We start from the raw sequence: 24,775 nt of genomic DNA, 5'->3' as shown, positions 1-24,775 counted from the left end.
AATATAAAAATGATGGCTCTTTTCAGATGCATTAATGTTGCATTCTGTTGTGCCATATGAAATAAATAAAAGTAAAAAGACAGAAAAATGGAGATATAATTCAGAAGCTTCTATCTACTTAAACCTATTTAACTTTTGATCTTTAAAATATAGAAAATAAATACACAAAAAATAGAAAAAATTATACAAATCCTACGTGAAGAGTTTAAACTATGTTTAATTCATCAAACAATCATAGAAAAATAAGCATTTACCTAATTCGAAAATGAAGGAATTTTGGGTCAATGCTAAAGGACATGGGACACATACTGTTAATTTTGTAAGTGTTGGTAGTCTGCTTTCAACTTCAATCTGTTGAATCAAAATATTTAAAAGATATTTATAGACAATAATAAAATATTACTTAAATAAATTATAATTATAAAACTTATAAAATTATAATTATAAAACTAATATTTAGCACTTCAAAAATATTATTTCATCACTTCAGTAAATCAGTAGTTAGTACTTCTTCGGGGATTAACATACAAGCAATGTTCACACACACATGCAGAGAGAGAGAGAGTGATAACAGAGACATTGAGAGTGGGTGGGAGGAGAGAGATGCACATACATAAAAAAAAATTAACTTGTCATCCTTATGGGTAGCCTGTATCTTCCCCGATCTCTAGTTGTCTACTGGAAGCTTGGGGTTTCTGTGCAATACACTCTTCTGGACAGAGAGCACTGATGTTACTCCTGGAATCTTTTGGAGCCATTCTCCCAGATTAGATGTCATAGTCCTGAGTGCTCCTACCACCACTGTAACCAATTTCGGGTTTTTTACATCTTCTCCAGTTTCTCTTTCAGATTGTGGTACTTCTCCACTTTCTCGTAATCTTGCTTCCTGAAGTTGCTGTCATTTGGCATCATTACATCTATCATTTAATTTCTCTTCCCATTCCATATGTATGTTTATGTGTATGTGTACACACAGAGACAAAGAGAGAGAGATGTATGGGGGGGGTATGTACACATGCACATATGCATATATATGTACAAACATATCATGCATTCACATTTTTCTCAATCTATACTTAATACCCCATAATAACAAAGTGAAAACAGAATTTTAGAAATGTAAATTTATTAAAAGGAAAAGCTGAAATATCACATTAACATAAGTTTTCAGACCCTTTGCAACAAAACTTGAAAGTGTTCAGGTGCCTCCCATTTCTCTTTATCATTGCTGACATGCTTCTACACCTTGATTGGCAAATTAAATTGATTGGACATAATTGAGAAAGGCACACACCTTTCTATAGAAGGCCTCATAGCTGACAATGCATATTGTAACAGAGCAAAAGCCAGGAGGTCAAAGGAATTGCCTGCAGAACTCAGAGGCAGGATTATTACAAGGTACAGACCTGGGAAAGGCTACAATATAACATTTCTGCTGCACTGAAGGTTCCTAAGAGTATAGTGGCCTCCATAATTCTCAAATGGAAGAAGCTTGGCACAACCAGGACTCTTCCAAGAGCTGGTCATTCAGTCAAACTGGGCAATTGGGGAAGAAGGGCCTTAGCAAGAGAGGTGATCAAGAACCCAATGGTCAACCTAACTAAGCTCCAGAGAACCTGTGTGGAGATGGGACAGAGTTCCAGAAGGAAAACCATCACTATAGCCCTCCATCGATCTGGCCTTTATGGCAGAGTGCTTAGATGGAAGCCTCCCCTCAGTTCAAAACACATGAAAGCTTACTTGGAGTTTTCAAAAAAGCAGCCAAAGGAGACTCATAAGATTCTCTGATCTGATGAAGCCAACACTGAACTGCTTGGCTCAATTCTAAATGATATTTCTGGAAGAAACCAAGCACTGCTCATCACCTGCCCAATATCATGCCAGCAATGAAGCATGGTGGTAGCAGCATCATGCTGTGGAGGTGTTTTTCAGCAGCAGGGACTGTGAAACTGGTCAGGGTTGAAGGAAAGCTGAATGGAGCAAAGTACAGGGATATCAATTAAAACCTTTTCCACAGCATTCAGGACCTCAGACTGGAATGAAGGTTCACTTTCCAACATAACAACAATCCTAAACACATAACCAAGACAACAAAGGAGTGGCTTAGGAACAACTCTATGAATGTCCTAGAGTGGCCCAGCAACAGCCCTGACTTGAACCCAATTGAACATCTCTGAAGGGACCTGAAAATGGCTGTCCATCAATGATCACCATCTAACCTGATTGAGCTTGAAACGATTTGCAAGAAAAAATGGAGAAAAATCTCCCAATCTAGGTGTACAAAACTTATTGAGTCATACCCCAAAAGACTTGAGGCTGTAATTGCTACCAAAGGTGCTTCAATAAACTACCCAGTGAAGGGCCTGAATGCTTATACCAGTGTGATATTTCTGTTTCTTTCTTTTTAATAAATTTACAGACTTTTCTAAAATTCTGTTTTCACTTTGACATTATGGGGCACTACGTGTAGATTAATGGGAAATAACATACAAGCACATAGTCATGTATATATTTCAGCATAGGTTTATATTCTATCTACTGTTATTTATTCAAATCCAGGATTTTGAAATTAGAATTCTCCTGTTCTTTTTCACCTCGACTCCCAGTACACTTCTTCTTAACCAAGTCAGTCAGTAAGTCAAAGCAGGAAAAGTTTCAAAGTTTAGAACACTATTGGACAAAAATACTAAGCTTATTTCTTAAAAATTCTCATCATTATAAATTTCCTTTCTCACTATTTTGGGCCCAAATCCACACCACTATATAGTGAATACAGGCAGTCCTTGACTTATCACCATTTGGGTAATGACAGAACAGATTAATAACAATCTTGAGAAGTTGCTTTACAGCCCTTAAATCGTATTTGGTCTCCGCAAAACATTGTATGACTAGCACCATAGTCATGTGATTATAATCTGGGTGCTTGGCAACCTGATCTAATGACTAGTTGCCAAACATCCCACAATTACATGATCACTATTTCCACTCTTTGCTGGCTTTCCCTGAATGTCAATAGGGAAGACTGCAAGGAAGATTGCAAACTGCTGCTGCCTGCCTGAAGGATTCCCTCTCAGCAATGGGATTGGCTGAAAGAGACAACTTCCAAGGACAGCTGAACTCCTACAATAGGATGCAGAAATGAAATTGAAATCCTGAATATTTTAGCTCCATTTCCTCATCCTGTCAAAGGAAGTTTCTTGGAAGACAGCCAATCTTCTATAGCAGGATGCAAGAGCAGAAAGGAATACCTTCTTGCCTCCAGTGAAGATGTTTGTTCACTGGATCCATAGAAGGCAGCAGAAATGTTTTGGCAGGTATCTCCTTCATCCAAGCAGAGAAAAGAGAAGCAGAATGGTATGGAAAGAGCATGGGGAGTGTCGGAGATACAGATGAAACTCGAAAAGTTAGAATATCGTGCAAAAGTTCATTTATTTCAGTAATGCAACTTAAAAGGTGAAACTAATATATGAGATAGACTCATTACATGCAAAGCAAGATAGTTCAAGCCATGATTTGTCATAATTGAGATGATTATGGCTTACAGCTCATGAAAACCCCAAATCCACAATCTCAGAAAATTAGAATATTACATGCAATCAATAAAACAAGGATTGTACATAGAGCAATATCGGACCTCTGAAAAGTATAAGCATGCATATGTACTCAGTACTTGGTTTGGGCCCCTTTTGCAGCAATTACTGCCTCAGTGTGGTGTGGCGTGGAAGCTAACAGCCTGTGGCACTGCTGAGGTATTATGGAAGACCAGGATGCTTCAATAGCGGCCTTCAGCTCTTCTGCATTGTTCAGTCTCATGTCTCTCATCTTTCCCTTGGCAATGCCCCATAGATTCGCTGGGGTTCAGGTCAGGTGAGTTTGCTGGCCAATCAAGCACAGTAATCCCACAGCCATTGAACCAGGTTTTGGTGCTTTTGGCAGTGTGGGCAGGTGCCAAGTCCTGCTGGAAAATGAAGTCAGCATCCCCATAAAGCTCATCTGCGGAAGGAAGCATGAAGTGCTCCAAAATCTCCTGGTAGATAGCTGCGTTGAACCTGGACTTAATGAAGCACAGTGGACCAACACCAGCAGATGACATGGCTCCCCAAATCAACACAGACTGTGGAAACTTCACACTGGACTTCAAATATTTTGCAGTGTGTGCCTCTCCACTCTTCCTCCAGACTCTGGGTCCTTGGTTTCCAAATGAGATGCAAAAGTTGCTCTCATCAGAAAAGAGGACCTTGGACCACTGAGCAATAGTCTAGTTCTGTTTTTCTTTAGCCCAGGTAAGACGCTTCTGACATTGTTAGTTGTTCAGGAGTGGCTTGACAAGAGGAATACAACATTTGAAGCCCATGTCCAGGATCCGTCTGTGTGTGGTAGCTCTTGATGCACTGACTCCAGCCTCAGTCCACTCCTTTTGAAAGTCCCCAACACTTTTGAATGGCCTTTTCCTGACAATCCTCTCCAGGCTGCGGTCATCCCTGCTGCTTGTGCACTCCCCCCCCCCACACTTTTCCCTTCCACATAACTTTCTATTAATGTGCTTTGATACAGCACTATGGGAACATCCAACTTCTTTTGAAATTACCTTTTTAGGCTTTCCCTCCTTATGGAGGGTGTCAATGATGGTTTTCTGCACAACTGTCAGGTCGGCAGTCTTTTCAATGATTGTGCTTCCTGCTGTACCAGACTGAGAGACCATTTAAAGGCTCAGGAACCCTTTACAGGTGTTATGGCTTAATTAGCTGATTAGAGTGGGACACTTTGAGTCTAGAATATTGAACCTTTTCACAATATTCTAATTTTCTGAGATTGTGGATTTATGGTTTTCATGAGCTGTAAGCCATAATCAACTCAATTATGACAAATCACGGCTTAAACTATCTTGCTTTGCATGTCATGAGTCTATCTCATATATTAGGTTCACCTTTTAAGTTGCCTTACTGAAATAAATGAACTTTTGCATGATATTCTAATTTTTCGAGTTTCACCTGTATGTGGGAAGCTCCAGGAGGTCCAGTGCAGGTCATATATGAGCTGAAAATCCTGCTTCAATTTTGATCGGAAAGTTTTTCAGCTGAGCAAAACTGAAGGTCTGCCACAAAACCCTGAGGCACCCTGAGCACCATACCTGGGACTTCATCTGCTTAATCATCTGCAATATCACTTAACAACCATAACCAGGAGTGGCAGAATTACAGTCATTAAGTAAAGCTATGATAAGGATGCCTTAATGACTGTTTCACTGAATGACCAAGATTCCAGTTCCAATTGTGGTCATAAGTTGAGGATTTTCTGTACAGGGTCAAAGAAAGTGAACACCAAACAGAAAGAGGTAATAGAAATTAAAAGCCCATAATCCCTTTTATCACTGCTAGTGTTTATTCTCTTTATCATTCCTAGCATATTCACAGGGCAGCAACAAGGAAAAACAAGAACACAATAAGGAACTTCTTATGGATCTAAGCCACTGCAGGTCCCTAACTATGACTCAAGAAAAGATGACATCTTTGTAAATAGAAATGCTCACTTAAGATAATTAACAATTCTATGTTAAAATTAAATTTACAAAATATTTGAATGGTACCATCATTGTTCTTACCTTACTTCTAAATCAGAGTTCCCCCACCTTTACAGCTTTGCAAACCGGTATGGAAAGACAAGGGGATGGTTCTGTGTGAGTGGTGGGCAAGCATAGGTGCACACATGCAGCTCCATTTGCAGAAGCATCAGGCACACATGCCATTGCACAAATGGAGTGTGCATGCACAAGCGAGGATGCGTGCCCATGCTCACTTGCCACTTCCACAGCTAGGTTCTGAACAGCTCAAGGCCCAGTAGTAGTCACAGCCCAGGGGTTGGGGACTTCTGTTCTAAACAGTGTTTACATCTAATGTTTATTTTCCAAAATACAAAATAAAAGCAATTTAAATCACTCAAATATTTCTGTAAATTTTTAAATTAATCCTGTATACCAATCTTCAACTCTATGTTTATATTACATAATGTATGCAATGGATTAGATAACTTTATTAAATATGCTAATACCTTTATCGTCACAGAAGGAATCACCCCTGCTTTAATTTCACTGTCAACAGCTTGCTGTAAACAAAACATAATGAATTAGTCAGGAATGTTTATGATACAGGAAACATTATTCTATTAGATGACTATATTTAAAATAATGAAACAAGACAAGATTAAGTTAAATAAAACTGTTTAAAAATTAAAAAGAAAAATATACAAGCAGTGTATTCCTAGATTTGTCTCATAGCCAAGCCAAAAAAATGTAATTTACAGGCAATTAAATATTTCAAAATAGTACTTTATAAATTGTTTTTAAAAATCATATAAAAAGGTAAAATAATTAAAATATATAATTTTAGAACATATTTCAAATCTAATTTAATTATTTTAGCGTAAGAATTAGGAAGAAAGAGCCAGTGATTCATTTCAAACACCACTGTAGCCCTTATGAAAATGTATTTATGTTTTGAATAGACATCAGAATTGACTAATTATAATTCCACACATTATTTACCAGTAGACACTGTTGTTTTTATGATAAAGGATTCAATATATAAAGCCAAGTGCTTACTGAATAGAAAACAAAAATGAACTAGCATTTCTAGATCTGAGTTTTATCTTTTGCAAATTCTACACTGTGGTCAGCATAAACCATAGCTTTGCATAAAGTCTGAATTAGAGACAGCAAAAAGAACAACTTGTGGATGGGCAATGGATAGCTTTTGGTAAAAACTAGAATTTAGATAGGGCTTCTAAAATAGGGAGCAGCTTCCACTGAATTTAGATTTCAGATTAACAGAGTTGGAAGGGATCTTGTAGGTTATTTAGTCCGATCCCCCCGCCCAAACAGGAGACCCTAAACCATTTCTGACAGTCAGCAGTCCAGTCTCTTCTTGAAAGCTTCCAGTGATGAAGCTCCCACAACTTCTGAAGACAAGCTATTCCATTGGTTCATTGCTCTCACTATCAGAAAAGTTCTCCTTATTTCTAGGTTGAATATCTCCTTGTTGAGTTTCCATCCATTATTCCTTGTCTGGCCTACGGTTGCTTTAGAAAATAGCTTGATCCCTTCCTCTCTGTGGCAGCCCCTCAAATATTGGAACACTGCTATCATGTTTCCCCTGGTCCTTCTCTTCACCAGACTAGCCATGCCCAGTTAATGCAACCATTCATCGTATGTTTAGCCTCCAGCCCCTAATCGTCTTGGTTCTCTTCTCTGCACTCTTTCTAGAGTCTGAACATCTTTTTTATCATGTGGTGATCAAAACTGCAATACTCTAAGTGTGGTCTTACTAAGGCTTTATAGAGTGATATTAGTACCTCACTTGATCTTGATTGCATCCCTCTGTTAATACAGTTTAGGATTGCATTGACTTTTTTAGCTGCTGCTGCACACTATTGGCTCATGTTTAATTGATTGTCCACTAAGACTCCAAAATCCCCCTCAGAGTTACTACTATTAAGTATGGTTTCACCCTGTCTATATGTGTACTTTTGGTTTTTCTTGCCTCAGTATAAGACTTTACTTTTCTCTACATTGAATTTCATTTTGTTACATAGGGCCCAGTGTTCAAGTTTGTCAAGATCCATCTGGATCTTGAACCTATCATCTAGGGTGCTGGTTATTCCTGCCAGCTTAGTACCATCCGAAAATTTGGTAAGTTCCCCTTCTATACCCTCATCTAAGTTATTCATGAAGATATTGAAGAATACTGGGCGTAAGATGGAACCTTGTGTACCCCACTGCTTACTTCCCTCCATGTATATATAGTACCATTAAAGACTATTCATTGAGTACAGTTTGTCAGCCAGTTACAAATCCATCTGATGGTGATGCTATCTATCCCACGTTTTTTCTAGCTTTCTAAGAAGTACCATGTTTTTCCAACAATATGGCCTCCCCCAATAGGAAGTCCCAGCATGTTTTATAGGCATAAAATCAAATTAAGCCACCCCCCCCAAATTAAGGCCTTTATTAAACATGCGAAATGGGGGGGGCTTGCCATTAGGAAGTACTTCTGTTGCATACCCGGATATGGTGCTGCCTGCATTGACATCGGCGTTGGTGGGGCACTTCGTATTGGGAGACCTTCCGCCACCATTGCTTTCCCTTCTCCCCGTACTGCCACGGCGTTTAGAGCAACGCTGCAGCATTTGGTGCAGCCACGCGCAGCCAGCCATGGCTCCTCCCTGCAACCGGAACCCGGCGGAGACACTCGGCTTCAGGCGCTCCTGTCACCGCCTTCCCTTTGCCTTTGAAGGCAAAGCCAATTCTTTTAAAAATGATGCCCTATTACCGGTACGAGAAAGCCTCCTCTGCCCGAGAGGGCAGCCCAACCCCACGTGGGGGGGCGAATCTCCCAGGGCCGCAGTGCAGGATCGTCCCACCCCGGGAGAAGCAACCAGCCGCAATCCCTGCCTGGTGCCAGGCAGAGCGCGAAGAGCTTCGCCTGGGGCGCCCAGCACAGTTGACAGGCAGGCCCTCCTGTCCGGCGGCAGAACTCTCGCCAAGGCAGCGAGCGCCTCCCTGCCAGGCCCTCCGCTCATCCCGCCAGGGCCGTGCCAGAGCCGTGCAGGAAGCGAGCTGCGGGTGCGCACCCACCTGCCAGCGAAAGAGCCGGGCCAACCCGAGCTTGGCTTCCTTCCCAAGTCCCTCCAGCCTGAACCTGAAGGGGCCACCGGACAAGGCTGCCCGAGGCAGTGATAGCACCCACCTGTCCGCGGACAGGGAGGCGAGGTGACAGCAGCGCTGCTTCCCTGGCCAGCGGGTTCGGCAGAGAGAGCCCGAAGTCGCCCGTCCTTTCCACACCTCGTCCAGCCTGTCCCCACGCATCTCCAAATGCGCCGGCAGCTCCAAACGCTGCAGCGGCATGGGCATCAGGCAGAGGTGCTCACTCGGCGGGGCTCAGCTCGGAGGATGTGGCGCAGGCTGTCGCCTTGCCTCCCTGTCGACGGATGTTTGGGTGCTATCACTGCCTCAGGTGGCCTCTCCCGGTGGCCCCTTCGGGTTCAGGCTGGAGGGACTTGGGAAGGAAGCCAAGCTCGGGTCGGCCCGGCCCTTTCGCTTGGCAGGCGGGTGCGCACCCGCAGCTCACTTTCCTGGCTCTGCCCAGCCTGCACGGCTGTGGCACAGCCCTGGCGGGATGAGCGGAGGGCCTGGCAGGGAGCTGCCTTGGTGAGAGCTCCGCCGCCGGGCAGGAGGGCCCGTCTGTCAGCTGCGCTGGGTGCCCCAGGTGAAGCTCTTCAAGCTCTGCCTGGCGCCAGGCAGGGATGGTGGCTGGGCACTTCTCCCGGGGTGGGACGATCCTGCACTGCGGCCCTGGGAGATTCGCTCCCCCACGTGGGGTTGGGCTGCCCTCTCGGGCAGAGGAGGCTCTGTCGTACCGGTAGTAGAGTGTCGTTTTTATAAGAATTGGCTTTGCCTTTGAAGGTGAAGGGAAGGTGGTGACAGGAGCGCCTGAAGCCGAGTGTCTCCGCTGGGCTCCGGTTGCAGGGAGGAGCCCTGGCTGGCCGCGTGTGGCTGTGCCAAATGCTGCAGCGTTGCTCTAAATGCCACGGCAGCACAGGGAGAAGGGAAAGCAATGGTGGTGAAAGGTCTCCCGATACGAAGTGCCCCACCAATGCCAAGGTTAACATCCAAGCCGTCACCGCCTGCCCGAGGATGCAAGTGGGGGGGAATTAAGTCACCCCCGAAAAGACGGACTAGCCATTTTTTTCGGGGGTCAAAAAAAAATAAGGCCCAGCCTTATTTTGTGAGAAACACGGTAGGTTGTGGTCTAACTTGTCAAAAGCTTGCTGAAGTCTAAGTATATTATATCAACAATATTTTGCTGATCTACAAATTAAGTCACTGTGTTGAAGTATAAAATTAAACATAATTGTATGAATCATAATTAACAGTTTATTATTGGAAGTCATTTTCTTCTGGTGAGTGTATAACTGTAGTTGAAAAGTTACAGGCATAAGCAAACTAAGTCCTAGTCATTCTCCCACATGAGAGCATTTATTAACTTTATATCAGAACATTCTACTGTGATGCTTAAAAATTTGGGAACCCTTTTGAATTCTCAGTAATTCTGCACAAATATGACTTAAAACATGATCTTTTCTAGTTCTGATCCTAAAACTAAACTCAATTAAACAAATGAGTCAAAAGCATTATAACTTGTTCATTTTGGTTTTCTGGGCTATGGACTACATAACCTAAAAGAAGGACTCTTGGCAAGGTACCTCACAAATATAGGGGAAAATATACTCGGAAAAAGACTGGCCCAACTCATTAGAAGGGCTTTAATCTAAAATTGAAGGAGGAGGGTGACCAATCTTTAGAATTCCTAGAACACAAAACTAATCATAAATACCAAGAAAATAAATCAAACAATATGTTAGGGAGTGATGAGAAAAACGAAAAACTCAAACAACAATTAGGAAATGCAGGAACCATACCCATAGACAAGCATAAAATTCTTAAATGCTTATATACAAATGCTCAAACCTTGGGGAACAAACGGTGAACTAGAAGCAATAATACATGAGGGTAGGTTTGACATAGTTGCCATTACAGAAACCTGGTGGGATGAAACCCATGACTGGAATGCACTGATGTATGGATACAAATTGCTCAAAAGAAACAGATCAACACAAAGAGGAGTGCACTATAAGTGAGAGATCACTACATACAGTATTTCACAGGAGTACACCCCCTCACATTTTGTAAATATTTAAGTATATCTTTTCATGTGACAATACTGAAGAAATGACATTTGGCTACAATGTAAAGTAGTAAGTATACAGCTTGTATAACAGTGTAAATGTGCAGTCCCCTCAAAATAACGCAACAAACAGCCATGTCTAAACTACTAGCAACCAAAGTGAGTACACCCCTAAGTGATAATGTCTAAATGGGACCCAAACAGGGGTGGAATTCTACAGATTCGCACCTATTTGCTAGAACCGGTTGTTAACATTCTAAGCAGTTCGGAGAACCGGGTGTTAGAAGAAATTATTGGCCTAATCCTGTAAGGAAGGCAGGAAGGAAGCATTCTGGTGTTGCTTACAGAAACTGCCTCTCTGTTAACCCTTATTACATTCTTGGCAGGACTAGACTTCCTGTCTCAGGAACATCTCTGGAGTTTTTTCCCCCTCCTTTCTGGTACTTTGCTTGTGTGGAGTGACCATTCAAAGTTACAATGGCACTGAAAAAAGTGACTTATGACCGTTTTTCACACTTACAACTGTTGCAGCATCCCCACAGCCATGAGGCCAGGCGAGGAGATGCGTGCCTCGATGTAAGTGATGTTGAGTCGGCCACACCCAGCCAGTCACATTACCACACCCAGCAACTAAGCTGGTTGTTAAAAGAAGAAGAAGAACTGGTTGTTAAAAAATTTGAATCCCACCCTGGGCCCAAAGTGTCAATATTTTGTGTGGCCACCATTATTTTCCAGCACTGCCTTAACCCTCTTGAGCATAGAGTTCACCAGAGCGTCACAGGTTGCCACTGGAATCTGAGGCAAACGACCTCATGGAGCTGGTGGATGTTAGAGACCTTGTGCATCTCCACCTTCCATTTCAGGATGCTCCACAGAGGCTCAATAGGGTTTAGGTCTGGAGACATGCTTGGTCAGTCCATCACCTTTACCCTCAGCTTCTTTAGAAAGGCGGTGGTCGTTTGGGAGGTGTGTTTGGGGTTATCATGTTGAAATACTGCCCTGCAGCCCACTCTCTGAAGGGAGGGGATCATGCTCTGCTTCAGTATGTCACAGTACATGTTGGCATTCGTGTTCCCTTAGTGAATTGTAGCTCCCCAGTGCCAGCAGCACACATGCAGCCCCAGACCATGACATTCCCACCACCATGCTTGATTGTAAGCAAGACACACTTGTCTTTGTACTCCTCACCTGGTTGCCGCCACACACACTTGACACCATCTGAACCAAATAAGTTTATCTTCGTCTTATCAGACCACAGGACATGGTTCCAGAAATCCATGTCCTTAAGTCTGCTTGTCTGCAGCAAATCATTTGCGGGCTTTCTTGTGCATCATCTTTAGAAGAGGCTTCCTTTTGGGATGATAGCCCTGCAGACCAATTTGATGCAGTGTCTTGCATATGGTCTGAGCACTCACAGGTTAACCCTCCACCGCTTCAACCTCTGCAGCAATGCTGGCAGCACTCATACATCTATTTCCCAAAGCCAACCTCTGGATATGACACTGAGCACGGGTACTCAACTTCTTTGGTCAACCATGGCGAGGCCTGTTCTGAGTGGAACCTGTATTGTTAAACCGCTGTATGGTCTTGGTCACCATGCTGAAGCTCAGTTTCAGGGTCTTGGCAATCTTCTTATAGCCTAGGGCGTCTTTATGTAGAGCAACAATTTGTTTTTTCAGATCCTCAGAGAGTTCATTACCATGAGGTGCCACATTGAACTACCAGTGACCAGTATGAGAGTGAGAGCAATAACACCAAATTTAACACACCTGCTCCCCCTTCATACCTGAGACCTTGTAACACTAATGAGTCACATGCCACCAGGGAGGAAAACGGCTACTTGGGCCCAATTTGGACATTATCACTTAGGGGTATACTCACTTTTGCTGCCAGGGGTTTAGACATTAATGGCTGTGTGTTATGTTAGTTTGAGGGAACAGCACATTTACACTGTTATACAAGCTGTATACTCACTACTTTACATTGTAGCCAAATGTCATTTCTTCAGTGTTGTCCCATGAAAAGATATACTTAAATATTTACAAAATGTGAGGGGGTGTACTCACTTCTGTGAGGTACTGTATCTAGAGAAATGCACATGATCAAAGACAAAATCTCTCCAGAATGTATATGGGTTAATATAAAAAAAGGGGGGGGGATGTAAGTGACATTGCCATAGGTGAATATTACAGGCCACTCAACCAATCAGAAGAAATAAACTCTTTGCCAACCAGTTAACAAATGTATGTAGGAAGCATACCACAGTAGTAATGGGAGACTTTAACTACCCACATATCAACTGGGTTACTGTTGTGGTTCACTGGCAGCCGGTACAGACGGCAGTGGAATCAGACAGTGGGGAAGAACGGGAACCAGTCAGGGAATCTGGAGAGGATTCGGACGAGGGTCCTGTGTCCAATGCAGAGATGGGGCCAGGACCATCTGGGAGTGGTATGCAGACTACGGAGCCTTCAGAGTCTGGCAGCAGCAAGGCAGAGGAACAAGGGGATCCTGCTCCCAGTGTGTGTGTGCGCAGAGCTGCAAGAAGGTAAGAGTATCTGAGACAAAAGAGGCAACTCGGGAGTAAGGTTTGGAGGTGATTGCCCCTCCCATAAGGTATAAAGGACAGGCAAAGGTGAATAAATTTTTGTAGGAAGCAAAGTCATTCATTCTGTTCGGATTAATCCTTGAAGCTCTGTGCGGACTTTGTACTTTGGTTGGTTTTTTAATAGTTCATTTGGCACTTTTGTTGTTGGCAGCAATTCAAAGGAGAGAAAGGTGGGTGCTTATCTTGAGGGACTGTTTGGGACTCATTACAGGCTGGGAATGAACACAATTCCCATCACTGAAATAAAACAAGAGTTGTTTTAACTAAGCGTGTGTTTAATTACGGTCTCGAAAGCCTTGGTCAGAACAGTTACTAGGAGACCAACTCTGCAGCAAGTGGGAGTTCAAACAAATTCCTAACAACCTAGACAACAACTTTATTATCCAAAAGGTAGAAGAGGGAACTAGAAGTAAAGCTATACTGGAACTGATTCTTACTAATAGAGAAGAAGTGATAGAGGGAGTAGAAGTTGCCAGAACTTTGGGTGAAAGTGACCCCGTTATACTGGAATTCAATGTAATGCAAACACAAGCAATAGAAAATAATCCAACCAGTGTCTTTAAACTTTAAAAGAGCTGATTTTAGGTAGTTCCAAAAGGAGGAGCTGATGTCATAGCAAAATGGTGTGCTTTTACGGAGCTTCATAAAAGCTGCCAAATTCCACCTGCTAGGAGGTCCATTTGAGCTCAGTTGGACCCAAGCCACCTTGGAGAGGTGGTGAAAATAGAGGGGAAGTTCTGTTGATCACAAGGAGCCAGAAAACTTGTTTGATCAGGAAAAACCCTTCCAACCGGTAGGGGAAAAAGATGGCCATTGAAATGACCGGACTAAAGCTGTGACGGCTCCAATGAAAGAGCAAGAAAGAAGATAAGTGGATAACAGCATGGTTGATCTGGGTGAGGACAAAAAGAATTAAAGGCAGGAGAAACCACAAGTAAAAAACAAGAAGAATGTGAAACTGAACAAAAAAGACGAGCAGAATGAGAAGGAGCAAGAGCTAAAAAGCAGAACAACTAGAATGGCAAAACCTATTTATAAATGAAAAATGGAAGAAGAAATAAATTTATTGTAGATTAAAATAAATGGATTAAATTCTCCCATGAAAAGGAGAACTTTTACAAAATTGCAAAAAATTAAATTAGATGTAATTTGTCTACAAGAAGTACATATCAAAAGATAATATAGCAAACTTTTAGAATATTTCAGAATTGGGAAACTATATTCCTTGTTAGCGCAACAAAAGAAAAGGGGGGGTGGTCTTATATATTAAAGAAACAACAAATGCTAAAAACAATCTATGCAGATAAAGATGGGAGATTATTGATGGTGGAAATAACAATAAATTACAAACAGATATGAAGCACATCCTAAAAAATAAATTCATTTTGACATTGGAAGTGTTAAAATAGAAATATTTGGCATCACAGAAATAAAAGGGTTGGAGATTAGAAAAGAAAAATACAAACTATAAGCATTTGCAGATGACCTGATATTTATCATACAGCAACCAACTGGACCCAAACTAATGAAGAAAATAGATGACTACGGGGAAGTTGCAGGATTAAAAGTAAACAAAGAGAAAACTAAAATTCTAGACAAAAACTTCACAAACAAACAGAAAAAAGATTTAATGGAGAAGATAGATATTCAGATAGTGAAGAAAGTAAAATATTTGGGTATTCATTTATCAGCTAGATGTGCAATTATAAAAGAAGATAATTATGCTAAATTGATACAACAAATTAAACTTGACTTGGAAAAGTGGAAAAACTTGCAGCTATCAGTAATAGGCAAAATAGCTAAAATGAATACTCTACCAAGATTACTCTACCTGTTTCAAATAATTCCAATAAAGCTGGAAAAGAAATACTTTGAGGAATTAAATAGACTAATATTTATTTGGCAAGGTAAAAAAAGCAAGAATAAGTCTGAAACTGTTACAAGACTCTAATAATAGAGGAGGCTTTGGGCTGCAAGATTGGGAGTTATATTACCAGGCAACTGCACTTATGTGGCTAAAAAAATAGATAACCTTGAGACATAGACGATTATTAACTTTGGAGGTCACTTCTTGCAATTGGGTTGGCATGCCTTTCTATGGTATGGGAAAAATAAAATACACAATTACTTCCAAAGACACTACATTACAAATGCCGTTTTCAGTATGGGAAAAATTAAGGAAAAACACTATTTGAAAATACCAGTCTGATTCTCCACGATGGAGGCATTGATACATCCAAAGGTGGCTGATAAGGAAAAAAATCAAATGATATTAAGATATTTTGAATGAGAAAGGGGAATTGAAAAGTAAAGAGGAACTGAATATTCAAGGGGTAGATTTAGCATGGTGGCCGCAGGTACAACTATAGTCAAGATATGAAAAACATGCTAAAATATATAGTTTTTATAAAGAACCAGATTCTAATTGGAACTGATGAGAAATTAATTTTCAAAATTTATACCTATCGAGTATTAGAATGGAAGACGAGCAAGTAAAGGAAACAATGATAGTGTGGGTTAAAAACTTTGGTTATTCTATAGAATTGGATAAATGGCAAAAGTTGTGGGATCGAGATTATAACTTACTAATGTCTACTGCATACAAAGAAAACTTATATAAAATGTTTTACAGATGGCACTTCCCACCAGCAAGATTAGCCAAGATGTTTAAAGATATGTCAGCTAAATGTTGGAAGTGTAATCACATTCCAGGCTCGTACTACCATATGAGGTGGACGTGCCCAAAAGCAAAAGCATACTGGACAAAAATACATACCTGGATAGAAAAAATGATAGAGGAACATATAGATTTAAAAGCAGAAATATTTCTGTTGGGTATCCTACCAGAAAAATATAATAAAGGAACTATGTATTTAATACTACATGTGTTAACAGCGGCCAGATTTATATTTGCACAACATTAGAAAGGTGTGGAGATCCCGACTTCTGGTTGGGCGCTGTGTCGGTGCGGAGCTGAGGAGCAGATCACCGCTCTGAAAGATTCCAATTTTCGTTAGTTGGTGGCTTTTTGGAGCGTGTCGGACCCCGGAGGGGTAAGCAAAAGAAAGGGGAAGACACAGAGGTCTTGGGGAGGTGCAGCGATTCCGGAGACTGGAAGAAGAACCCCCAGAAAGAGGGAGATCATGACAACCATGACGATTGGAACCAAAGACGAAGCAGCCCAGCCGATTAAAAGAAGCAAAAAGAGGGAAACAGCAGGCTGAGCACTGGAAAGGCGTATTTAAAGAAGATTTTCAGAATATTGGTGTATATTGTAAAAGAAGCTCTGAATCGAGTGGTGTGGTGAAGCGGCGAAGTTATTGACAGAAGCACTGACTGAAACAACGGCAGAGATTTATGCTGACTAATAGAACTGTGAAACCTGAGGAGACGAAGGGTGAGATAATAACATTTGCTTTGCGAGTGGAGGAGTGAACTATAGAACCGTTTATTTGAGAAGTGGGGAAAGAAAGAAAGAAAAAGAAGTGAAAGTGATTAAGTGTTATAGGAAAACGAAAGAACAATTAAGAGTGTAAAACTTGGAAATGAACTTTTGATGCATTGAAAGATCGGAAGAAAGGATTGGGGAAAAGAAATTTTAATTTGATAAATATTAATAGACAATCCTGACAACAAAATAAGAAAGATTTATATAAGGTTCATAAGTGAAACTGTGACTGTGTGGGAATAAAAGAACAAAAGAGTAACAAGAAAATACACAAATGGAGAAAGACTGTGCAATTTGGAATGAGGAAATTTTCAATCAAGAGTTGTTGTAAGACAATTAACAAAAAAACCCTCTGGATCTGATTTAATAGATATTGGTAAGATACAAACCTATTTAAGTGACGCTGGTAGAAAACTAATTTGATAGAGGTAAATATATTAGAAATTTGTATACAGAATATTGCTTAATACTGATTGAACTTTTTGGATTAATTGAATAATTGTTGGAAAGTGATTCTATAAGCATATGAATTAGATGGTCAAAGAATAATTATATAGTATTATCATCGTATTATTATTATTAATCTCATCTTATTGTTCTACTGATAAATTATACCAACCAATCCCTGTTTAAAAGTATTATACAAGAAATCTAAGGGGAAAAAAGAAATTATAATTACTTACTTTGATTAAATATATATCCCTAAGGAAATAGATAAATTCATATATCTAAATATATTAATGAGTTGGGCGCTTTAACTATTTACAGTAATTACGTGATTATATAGGTTTGGTGTTTTCTGGTTAAGCATACTGGTATCTATTTACTTGTATTTATAGTGGATTAACTAAATATATATTGGATTAATATTTAACTCTCTAAATCTTAGAATAGGTGACAAGTTAAGAAATAGAAATAAGATCTGTCTGGGACCATCTATAATAGAAAACTCTTACTTAACAATATATGTATAAATATGTATACTGTATTTAAAGGAGAAGACATTATAACTTTACTAGGATAGTTGAGGGTGGATTGGAGAGAGCTTCTACAAATAGTTAAAACAGCAACAATAACTACAAATGTAAAATCAGGGAAGAAACCTACAATGGTGACATCTTCACCTCTGGGACAGAGATCGATTGACGCAATGTTACTGGCAAAAAAGACAAGTTCCGCTCAAAGTTTGCAGGCAGTACAGTCAATGCTTGCCACGATGCAGGAAATGATGGTAAAAACCCATGAACTGATAGTGAGGAATCACGAAGACATGAAATTAGAAATTAGAATGGAAATAGGAGGAGTGAAGAACGAGATACAAAATTTGGATAGCAAAATCGGAAAGATGCAGGAGACAATGACAAAAAATGAACAAAAATGTAACAAAGTAGAGGCAAGAACTGAGGTGGTGGAAAAGAGATTATAGGAATCGGAACAAAATTGGAAAGTTTTATATTGTGAACTTCGGGATTCTGTGGTGCATATAGAATTAGAAAAAGCATCATTTTATTTGAGATTTCAGAATGTTGTTGAAGATAAAAAGGAAGATTTACGTGAAATAATGGCAAATTTGATAGCAACAGCCCTACAGAAAGACAAACAGGAAATCGAGAATGACATCGATGAGGTCTACAGAGTACATACCCACTACACCCGAAGACACAGACTACCCCGAGAAATCCACATCAGATTTGCGAGAAAGACGATACGAGACATGTTATACGGCATGACCAGAGACGAGCCACTGATATATAAAGATCATGAAGTGGTAACATTGAAGCAAATACCTAGGAGAGTTAGGGAGCAAAGAAGGGGCTGCCAGTTTTTGTCATCTCAGCTAATTAAGAATGGTATATTGTTCAGATGGCTCACCCCAGAAGGGCTCCTAGTAACATGGCAGGATAAAAAATATAACATTGATACAATAGAGAAAGCGCATCAATTTCGCAAACAATACCTGGGACCTGAGGAAGAACGTGAAAGTGGAGAAGATTTAAATACAAGAAGTGAGGAAGAACAACTCTCTGAAGAGAAAGAACCACAGTTAGAATCTCAGAAACTTAGAGAAGATGAGGACAATAGACCAAGTACAAGAGAACCCAGAACAAGGAAAGAAACAAAAAACGCTCTACACAGACAGTAACACAAACAGAGAAATCACCTTATTTTCAGTTAATGTCAATGGTTTAAACTCAACATTAAAAAAAATAGTCATTTGAAAAACTTAAAAAACAAAATGCAAACATAACTTGTATACAACAAAGTACACATCATAGATAAACAGGCAGACCTCCTAAAGGATACCAATTTGGGAAAAATGTATTGGGCTCTTTCAAATCAAAAGAAAAAGGGGTATCGTACTATATATAAAAGATTGGCTGCAACACAAACAAGTATATAAGGATGATGAAGGGAGAATGTTATTTATAGAAATAATATTAAACCAGAAAAAGATTTTGTTGGTTTCAGTATATGCCCCGAATGTAAATCAAAAAGAATTTTATAATAAACTCCATCACAAGATAGTAGAAACTGAATATACAAGTGCATGTATTGTAGGAGATTTGAATGCTGTTTCAGACAAGGACAAAGACTATAAAAGTTCCCCCTCCCCCAAAAAAATTCTTTTAAAAATTCTTTTAATAACATGGTGAGGGAATTAAATTTGAAGGATGTGTAGAGAGAACTATATCCAACTAAAAAGCAATATGCTTTCTTTTCCAACCCCCATCACGCTTGGTCTAGAATAGATCAGATTTGGATGGACCCAGGCTTAATGGAAAACATTGAAAATAGAGATTTTGCCAAATGTATGGGCTGATCATAACCCCATTCAAATTAAGTCGAAAGGAAAGAGAATGATTGGAAGATGGACATTTAATAATAGTATATTAAAAGATAACGAATATATTGAAATGGTGAGAAAAGAATTGAAAATATTTCTTGAAATAAATAAGAGAGAGCATAAGTCCCTTCAAAATCTTTGGGATACAACAAAAGCTTATGTGAGAGGTTTAACTATTGGCTATAGTATTAAAAAGAATAAAGAAAAAAGGCAACAACAAAATGTGTGGAGAGAGAAACTTAAAGATTTAGAAGTAAGTAGACAAGTTGATCCGAATAATCAAAACACTAGTAAAGAAATAGATTTGGGTAAAACATAAGATAAATTTAAGTATGCAGGAAGACCTGGCCAGAAAAGTTAAATTAGTAAAACAAAATTATTTTAAAAATGCAAACAAGCCAGGGAGATGGTTAGCCAATAAAAAAAAAAAAAAAAAAAACAAGGAAAAAGAACGATTGTAGCTCTTCAAGACCAAGAAGGGAAAGTATGTACTCAGGCTAAGGAAAAGAAAGATATTGCCAAGGACTTTTTTACAAATCTATACAATCAAGAAGAAGTACCAGAAGAACTTAATAATCAATATTTGAAGGAAAAAAATTTACTGGAAATTATGAAGAGAAATGTATTTTAAATAATAAAATATCCACAGAAGAAATTAAAAAGGCAATTGGAGCCCAAAAACTAAATAAAACCCCGGGCCAGGATGGAATTCCGTCTGAATTCTATAAGGAGTTTCAAGAGCTATTGGATGAGTAAATGACAGACCTATATAATGAAGCCTTGTATAGTGTTAATATACCAAAGTCATGGACTGAAGCATATATAACTCTTATTCACAAAGAGCAATCAGACCCACAAAAAATTCAAAATTATAGGCCAATATCGCTTTTAAACATAGATTACAAGATTTTGGCCACAATATTGGTGGAAAGACTAAAGAAAATATTAAGTAGGATTATTCATGCTGACCAGAATGGGTTTCTGCCATATAGACAAATGAAGACAAATACAAGAATAATTATGGATGTTTTAGAATTCTATGAAGTACACACAACTAAAACAATGGCACTGATGTTTTTAGATGCTCAGAAGTCGTTTGACAATTTGAATTGGAATTTTCTTATTAAACAACTGACAGGCATGAAATTTGGCGAAATTTTTTTAGGATTCATTAAAACAATATATAACACCCAAACTGCAAAAATATTAATAAATGGGGAAAATACAGATAATATAAGAATAAATAAGGGTGTAAGACAAGGGTGCCCCTTGGCTCCCTACTTCATATATTAGCAGAAGAGACACTACTGGTACAAATCCGGCAAAATCGAGAGATCAGGGGGTTAAAAGTTAAAAAAGAGGAGTACAAACTTCAAGCATTTGCTGACGATATGGCCTTTATAGTGGAAGATCCCCTGGAAACGACACCCATTTTGATGAAACAAATAGAACAATATGGAAAGGTGGCAGGGTTAAAAATTAATAAAGAAAACACAAAAGTGATAACAAAAAACTGTACAAATGAACAAAAGGAAGAACTAATAAAGAGATTAGGGATACAGGTGGTAAACAAAGTAAAATATCTGGGGATATGGCTGACAGCTAGGTGCTCATCAATTAAAAAGATAATTATGATAAATTAACAATCCAAATATTTAAAGACTTAAATAACTGGGCCAAATTACAAATATCTCTATTAGGCCGTATTGCAATAGTAAAAATGAATATTTTGCCAAAATTGTTGTTCTTATTTCAGATGGTGCCAGTCAAGTTGGAAAAAAGCTTTTTTGAAGAACTAAATAAACATATATCCAAATTTATATGGCAAGGGAAAACAAACCAGAATAAAATATAAATTATTACAGGATGATAGAAAGAAAGGAAGCTTTGGTCTTCCAGATTTTGAAACATACTACTATGCTGCGATAGCAACCTGGCTCAAAGACTGGGTTAATTTGGTAAATAAAAGGATCTTAACATTAGAGGGCTTTGATCTCCAACTTGGATGGCACGCATTTATGTGGGATGGAAAAAGTAAACACCACTTGTATTTTCAAAGGCATTATATAAGGAGTGTGTTACTAACTATTTGGGAAAAGATAAAAAAGTACATTACTGTAAGGTCCCACTGTGGTTATCTGCAATGGAGGCAGTTAAACATCCAAACGTTTTAGATTTTGATAATATTGTAAGATATAAAGATCTATTACATCAAACCAGAGAGTTAAAGGCTAGGAATCAAATACAAATTCAGGGAAAAGAGATAGCATGGTGGCCATATACGCAGATACAAACGCACTACAAAAAAGATAAAGAACAATTTGGTTTTAACATGACCTACCAAGAATTAGATAAAATTTGGCATGGAGAGGAAAGGAAAGGAAGTTGATTAGTAAAATATATAAATATCTATTGGATTATAAATTAAAAGAAGAAACAGTCAAAGAGTGTACGATAATTTTAGCAAAAAATGTGGGCCACAGTATTGAATTAGACAAGTGGGAACATATTTGGGAAATAAATTACAAACTAACTATGTCAGCCTCGTACAAAGAGAATCTCTATAAAATGGTGTATCGTTGGCACTTGCCACCCGCGAGACTGGCTAAGATGTTCCCGAACCTCCTCCCAAACTGCTGTAACTGCGCCCAGGGAACATACTTCCATATGTGGTGGACATGTCCATATGCTCAGAAGTTTTGGAAAAATATCAAAAATTGGATTCTAAATATAACTAAACAAGTAAAACTTGAACCCGAAACATTTTTCCTGGGTATGAAAGACTCAAAAATAGAAAAAGAATCAATATTTAATCTTGCACATTATAACGGCAGCCAGAATAAGTTATGCTCAAAATTGGAAGCTCTCTATTGTCCCTTCAGAGATGGTCATTAAAAAAATTCACGAATGTGCAGAGATGGATAGCCTAACCAAATTACTAAAAAACAACAAAGATAGTGAATACTATAAAGTTTGGAACTGTTGGTACGAATGGTTAAAGAAAAAGTAACATTTGACAACTGAATAAGTTATGAAACTATGAAGGACGTCCATTTAATTATAAAGTATTCTGTGAAATTACAACAAAAGAACGAGGAAGGTATTGTAACAAGGTAGATCACGTCAATGTTATGGGGTAAAAGAAAAAAAGAAAAGAAAAATGTAACCAATGCTCAATACCTGCTGCATGTAGGTATGTATATATATTTGTGGTATTCAGCTTTGTTCGGGTATTTTCCCACATCATTATAGTTGTGCTTTTAAAGTTGTAGCAACGTTTCGGCAGTATATATATATATATATATATATATATATATATATATATATGTATGTTTATATGTTTATATGTTTATATGTTTATATGTTTGTTTGTTTCTTTTTAAATGTTTTAAATATATGAAACTTAAATAAACTTTATTTTAAAGCTGAAAAACAAAAGAAAGGTGTGGATATCCCTATAGAAGAGAACATAATAATAATAATAAAAATACTAGAATGTGCAGAAATGGATACATTAATACTTGAAATTAAAGAGAAGGAAGATACGGAATATTTTGAAACATGTGATTCGTTTCATCAATGGTTAACTAACAGAAACAGAAGTTAGAACATTTAAAATTATAAGAAAAGGATTAATTTTACTATGAAGGTTTATTATATGTTTATTATTAATATGATTTAGTATTAACAATTATTAATATTTTGTTGAGAAAATACTGTTATTACATGATCACTACTAATGAACATAATTACTATTATGATGATAGCCATTGCTCAAATTAACTGTAACCAGACAATACAGTGTTTATATAATTGAAACTGTTGCTTTCTTTATATAGTAAAAATGAAAAAAATATTTTAAAAAGAAGCTGATTTTAACAAACTCAGTTCCAGGAACTGACACCCTGATGTGACACCCTGAAGTGGCTCTTGCCTGCCTGTTGGTAGGGAAGCAGGAACCACTGTAGTGAACGTGCATGAAGTCTTGCCCATGGGACGATGGAAATGTACAAGATCATCTTGCCCAAAAGCTGAGATAAAAGAGACAAAGGTACAGTCTGATATTGTCTTATCTGTCTGGCCAACAACTGCAAGCTCTGCTGACGATCTGGAGATAAGAAGACCTCACAGGCCAGTTGGTCGGCTCCAGATGTCTCTTCTTGATGTTTATCGAGAACCCATGCGACTGCAGCATCTGCAATGTAATTCGGAGATCTCTCCTGGCAGTGAGTTCTGAGGACGATTGGATTAAAATATTGTCCAAGTAACATTGAACTCTCACTGGCAGGGATCGCAATGAGGCCACCAGTGCCACCAGTATCTTGGTGAAAACCCTAGGGGTAGAAGAAAGGCCAAAGAGTAAGGCCCTATATTGATAGTGTTGACCGTTGTAACAAAAACGGAGAAATTTACAATGACCAGTCCAAATTGGTACATGGAGGTAAGCTTCTGTCAAGTCAATGGAAGTGAGGAAGTCACTCTCCTGAACGCTCTCCAATATAGTTTGGAGTGACTGCATTTTGAAATGCTGGTAAAGAACATAACCGTTCAGACGTTTGAGGTCTAAGATAGCTCTCCAGCCCCCTGAGGCCTTGGGGATGACAAACAACCAGGAATAAAATTGCTGCCCTTGCTGATCCACAGGAACCACCTGGATGGCATGAATATCAACTAAGTGTTGAATGGTGGATTCTATGAAGACCCTTCTAGCCTTGTCCCTGGAGATAGGACAGCTTAGAAAAAACCTCAAAGGGGAAGAAAGAAATTCTAGGCAAAGTCCCGACCTCACAGTCTGCAGAACTCAGGCGTAAGATGTTGTGCTCTCCCACCAAGTGGCAAATAGAGACAAACAACCACCGATGGGAGAGTTACTTGGAATTCCAGGCCTAACGACTTCCTCCTTCTTGAAAGGGCCATCTGCCCTGTGAGAGAGGAAACTATCTACCTGACCATTCCTGGTGCTGGTCTGGCCAAGCTGGGAAGGGCCTCTGCGAGTGGGCGAATCTGTAACCCGAATCTTGTCCGAAGGACGACAGCCGGTAGTATGGTGCTGGTCTCATTTTCAATCTCTTAGGCATCGAAGGCAGGATCTTTCGTTTGTCCTGGGTCTCAACTAAATAGGGTTCCAAGCCCAC

The 24,775-nt window shown here is 39.2% G+C and overlaps 1 protein-coding gene across 5 annotated transcripts in view; it reads right to left on the bottom strand.

Annotated features, from left to right (window-relative positions):
• The window catches only part of BBS9 (Bardet-Biedl syndrome 9), a 407,995-nt gene that overhangs the window by 297,552 nt on the left and 85,668 nt on the right, over positions 1–24,775 (bottom strand). For all 5 annotated transcript variants that reach the window (XM_087946210.1, XM_026674870.2, XM_087946208.1 and 2 more), the window contains exons 12-13: positions 6,049–6,102; positions 255–351 (exon numbers count right to left, since the gene is read on the bottom strand). In XM_087946210.1, coding sequence (XP_087802336.1) covers positions 255–351; positions 6,049–6,102 — 151 coding nt within the window. The remainder of the gene's footprint in view (positions 1–254; positions 352–6,048; positions 6,103–24,775) is intronic.

The sequence above is a fragment of the Notechis scutatus genome, chromosome Z (assembly GCF_049901735.1).
Source record: "Notechis scutatus isolate UNSWTSFEM ecotype Mainland chromosome Z, rNotScu1.2, whole genome shotgun sequence".
NCBI lineage: Eukaryota > Metazoa > Chordata > Lepidosauria > Squamata > Elapidae > Notechis > Notechis scutatus.
The sequence above is the reverse complement of the archived record's forward strand: the minus strand, read 5'-3'. Positions and strand labels throughout refer to the sequence as shown.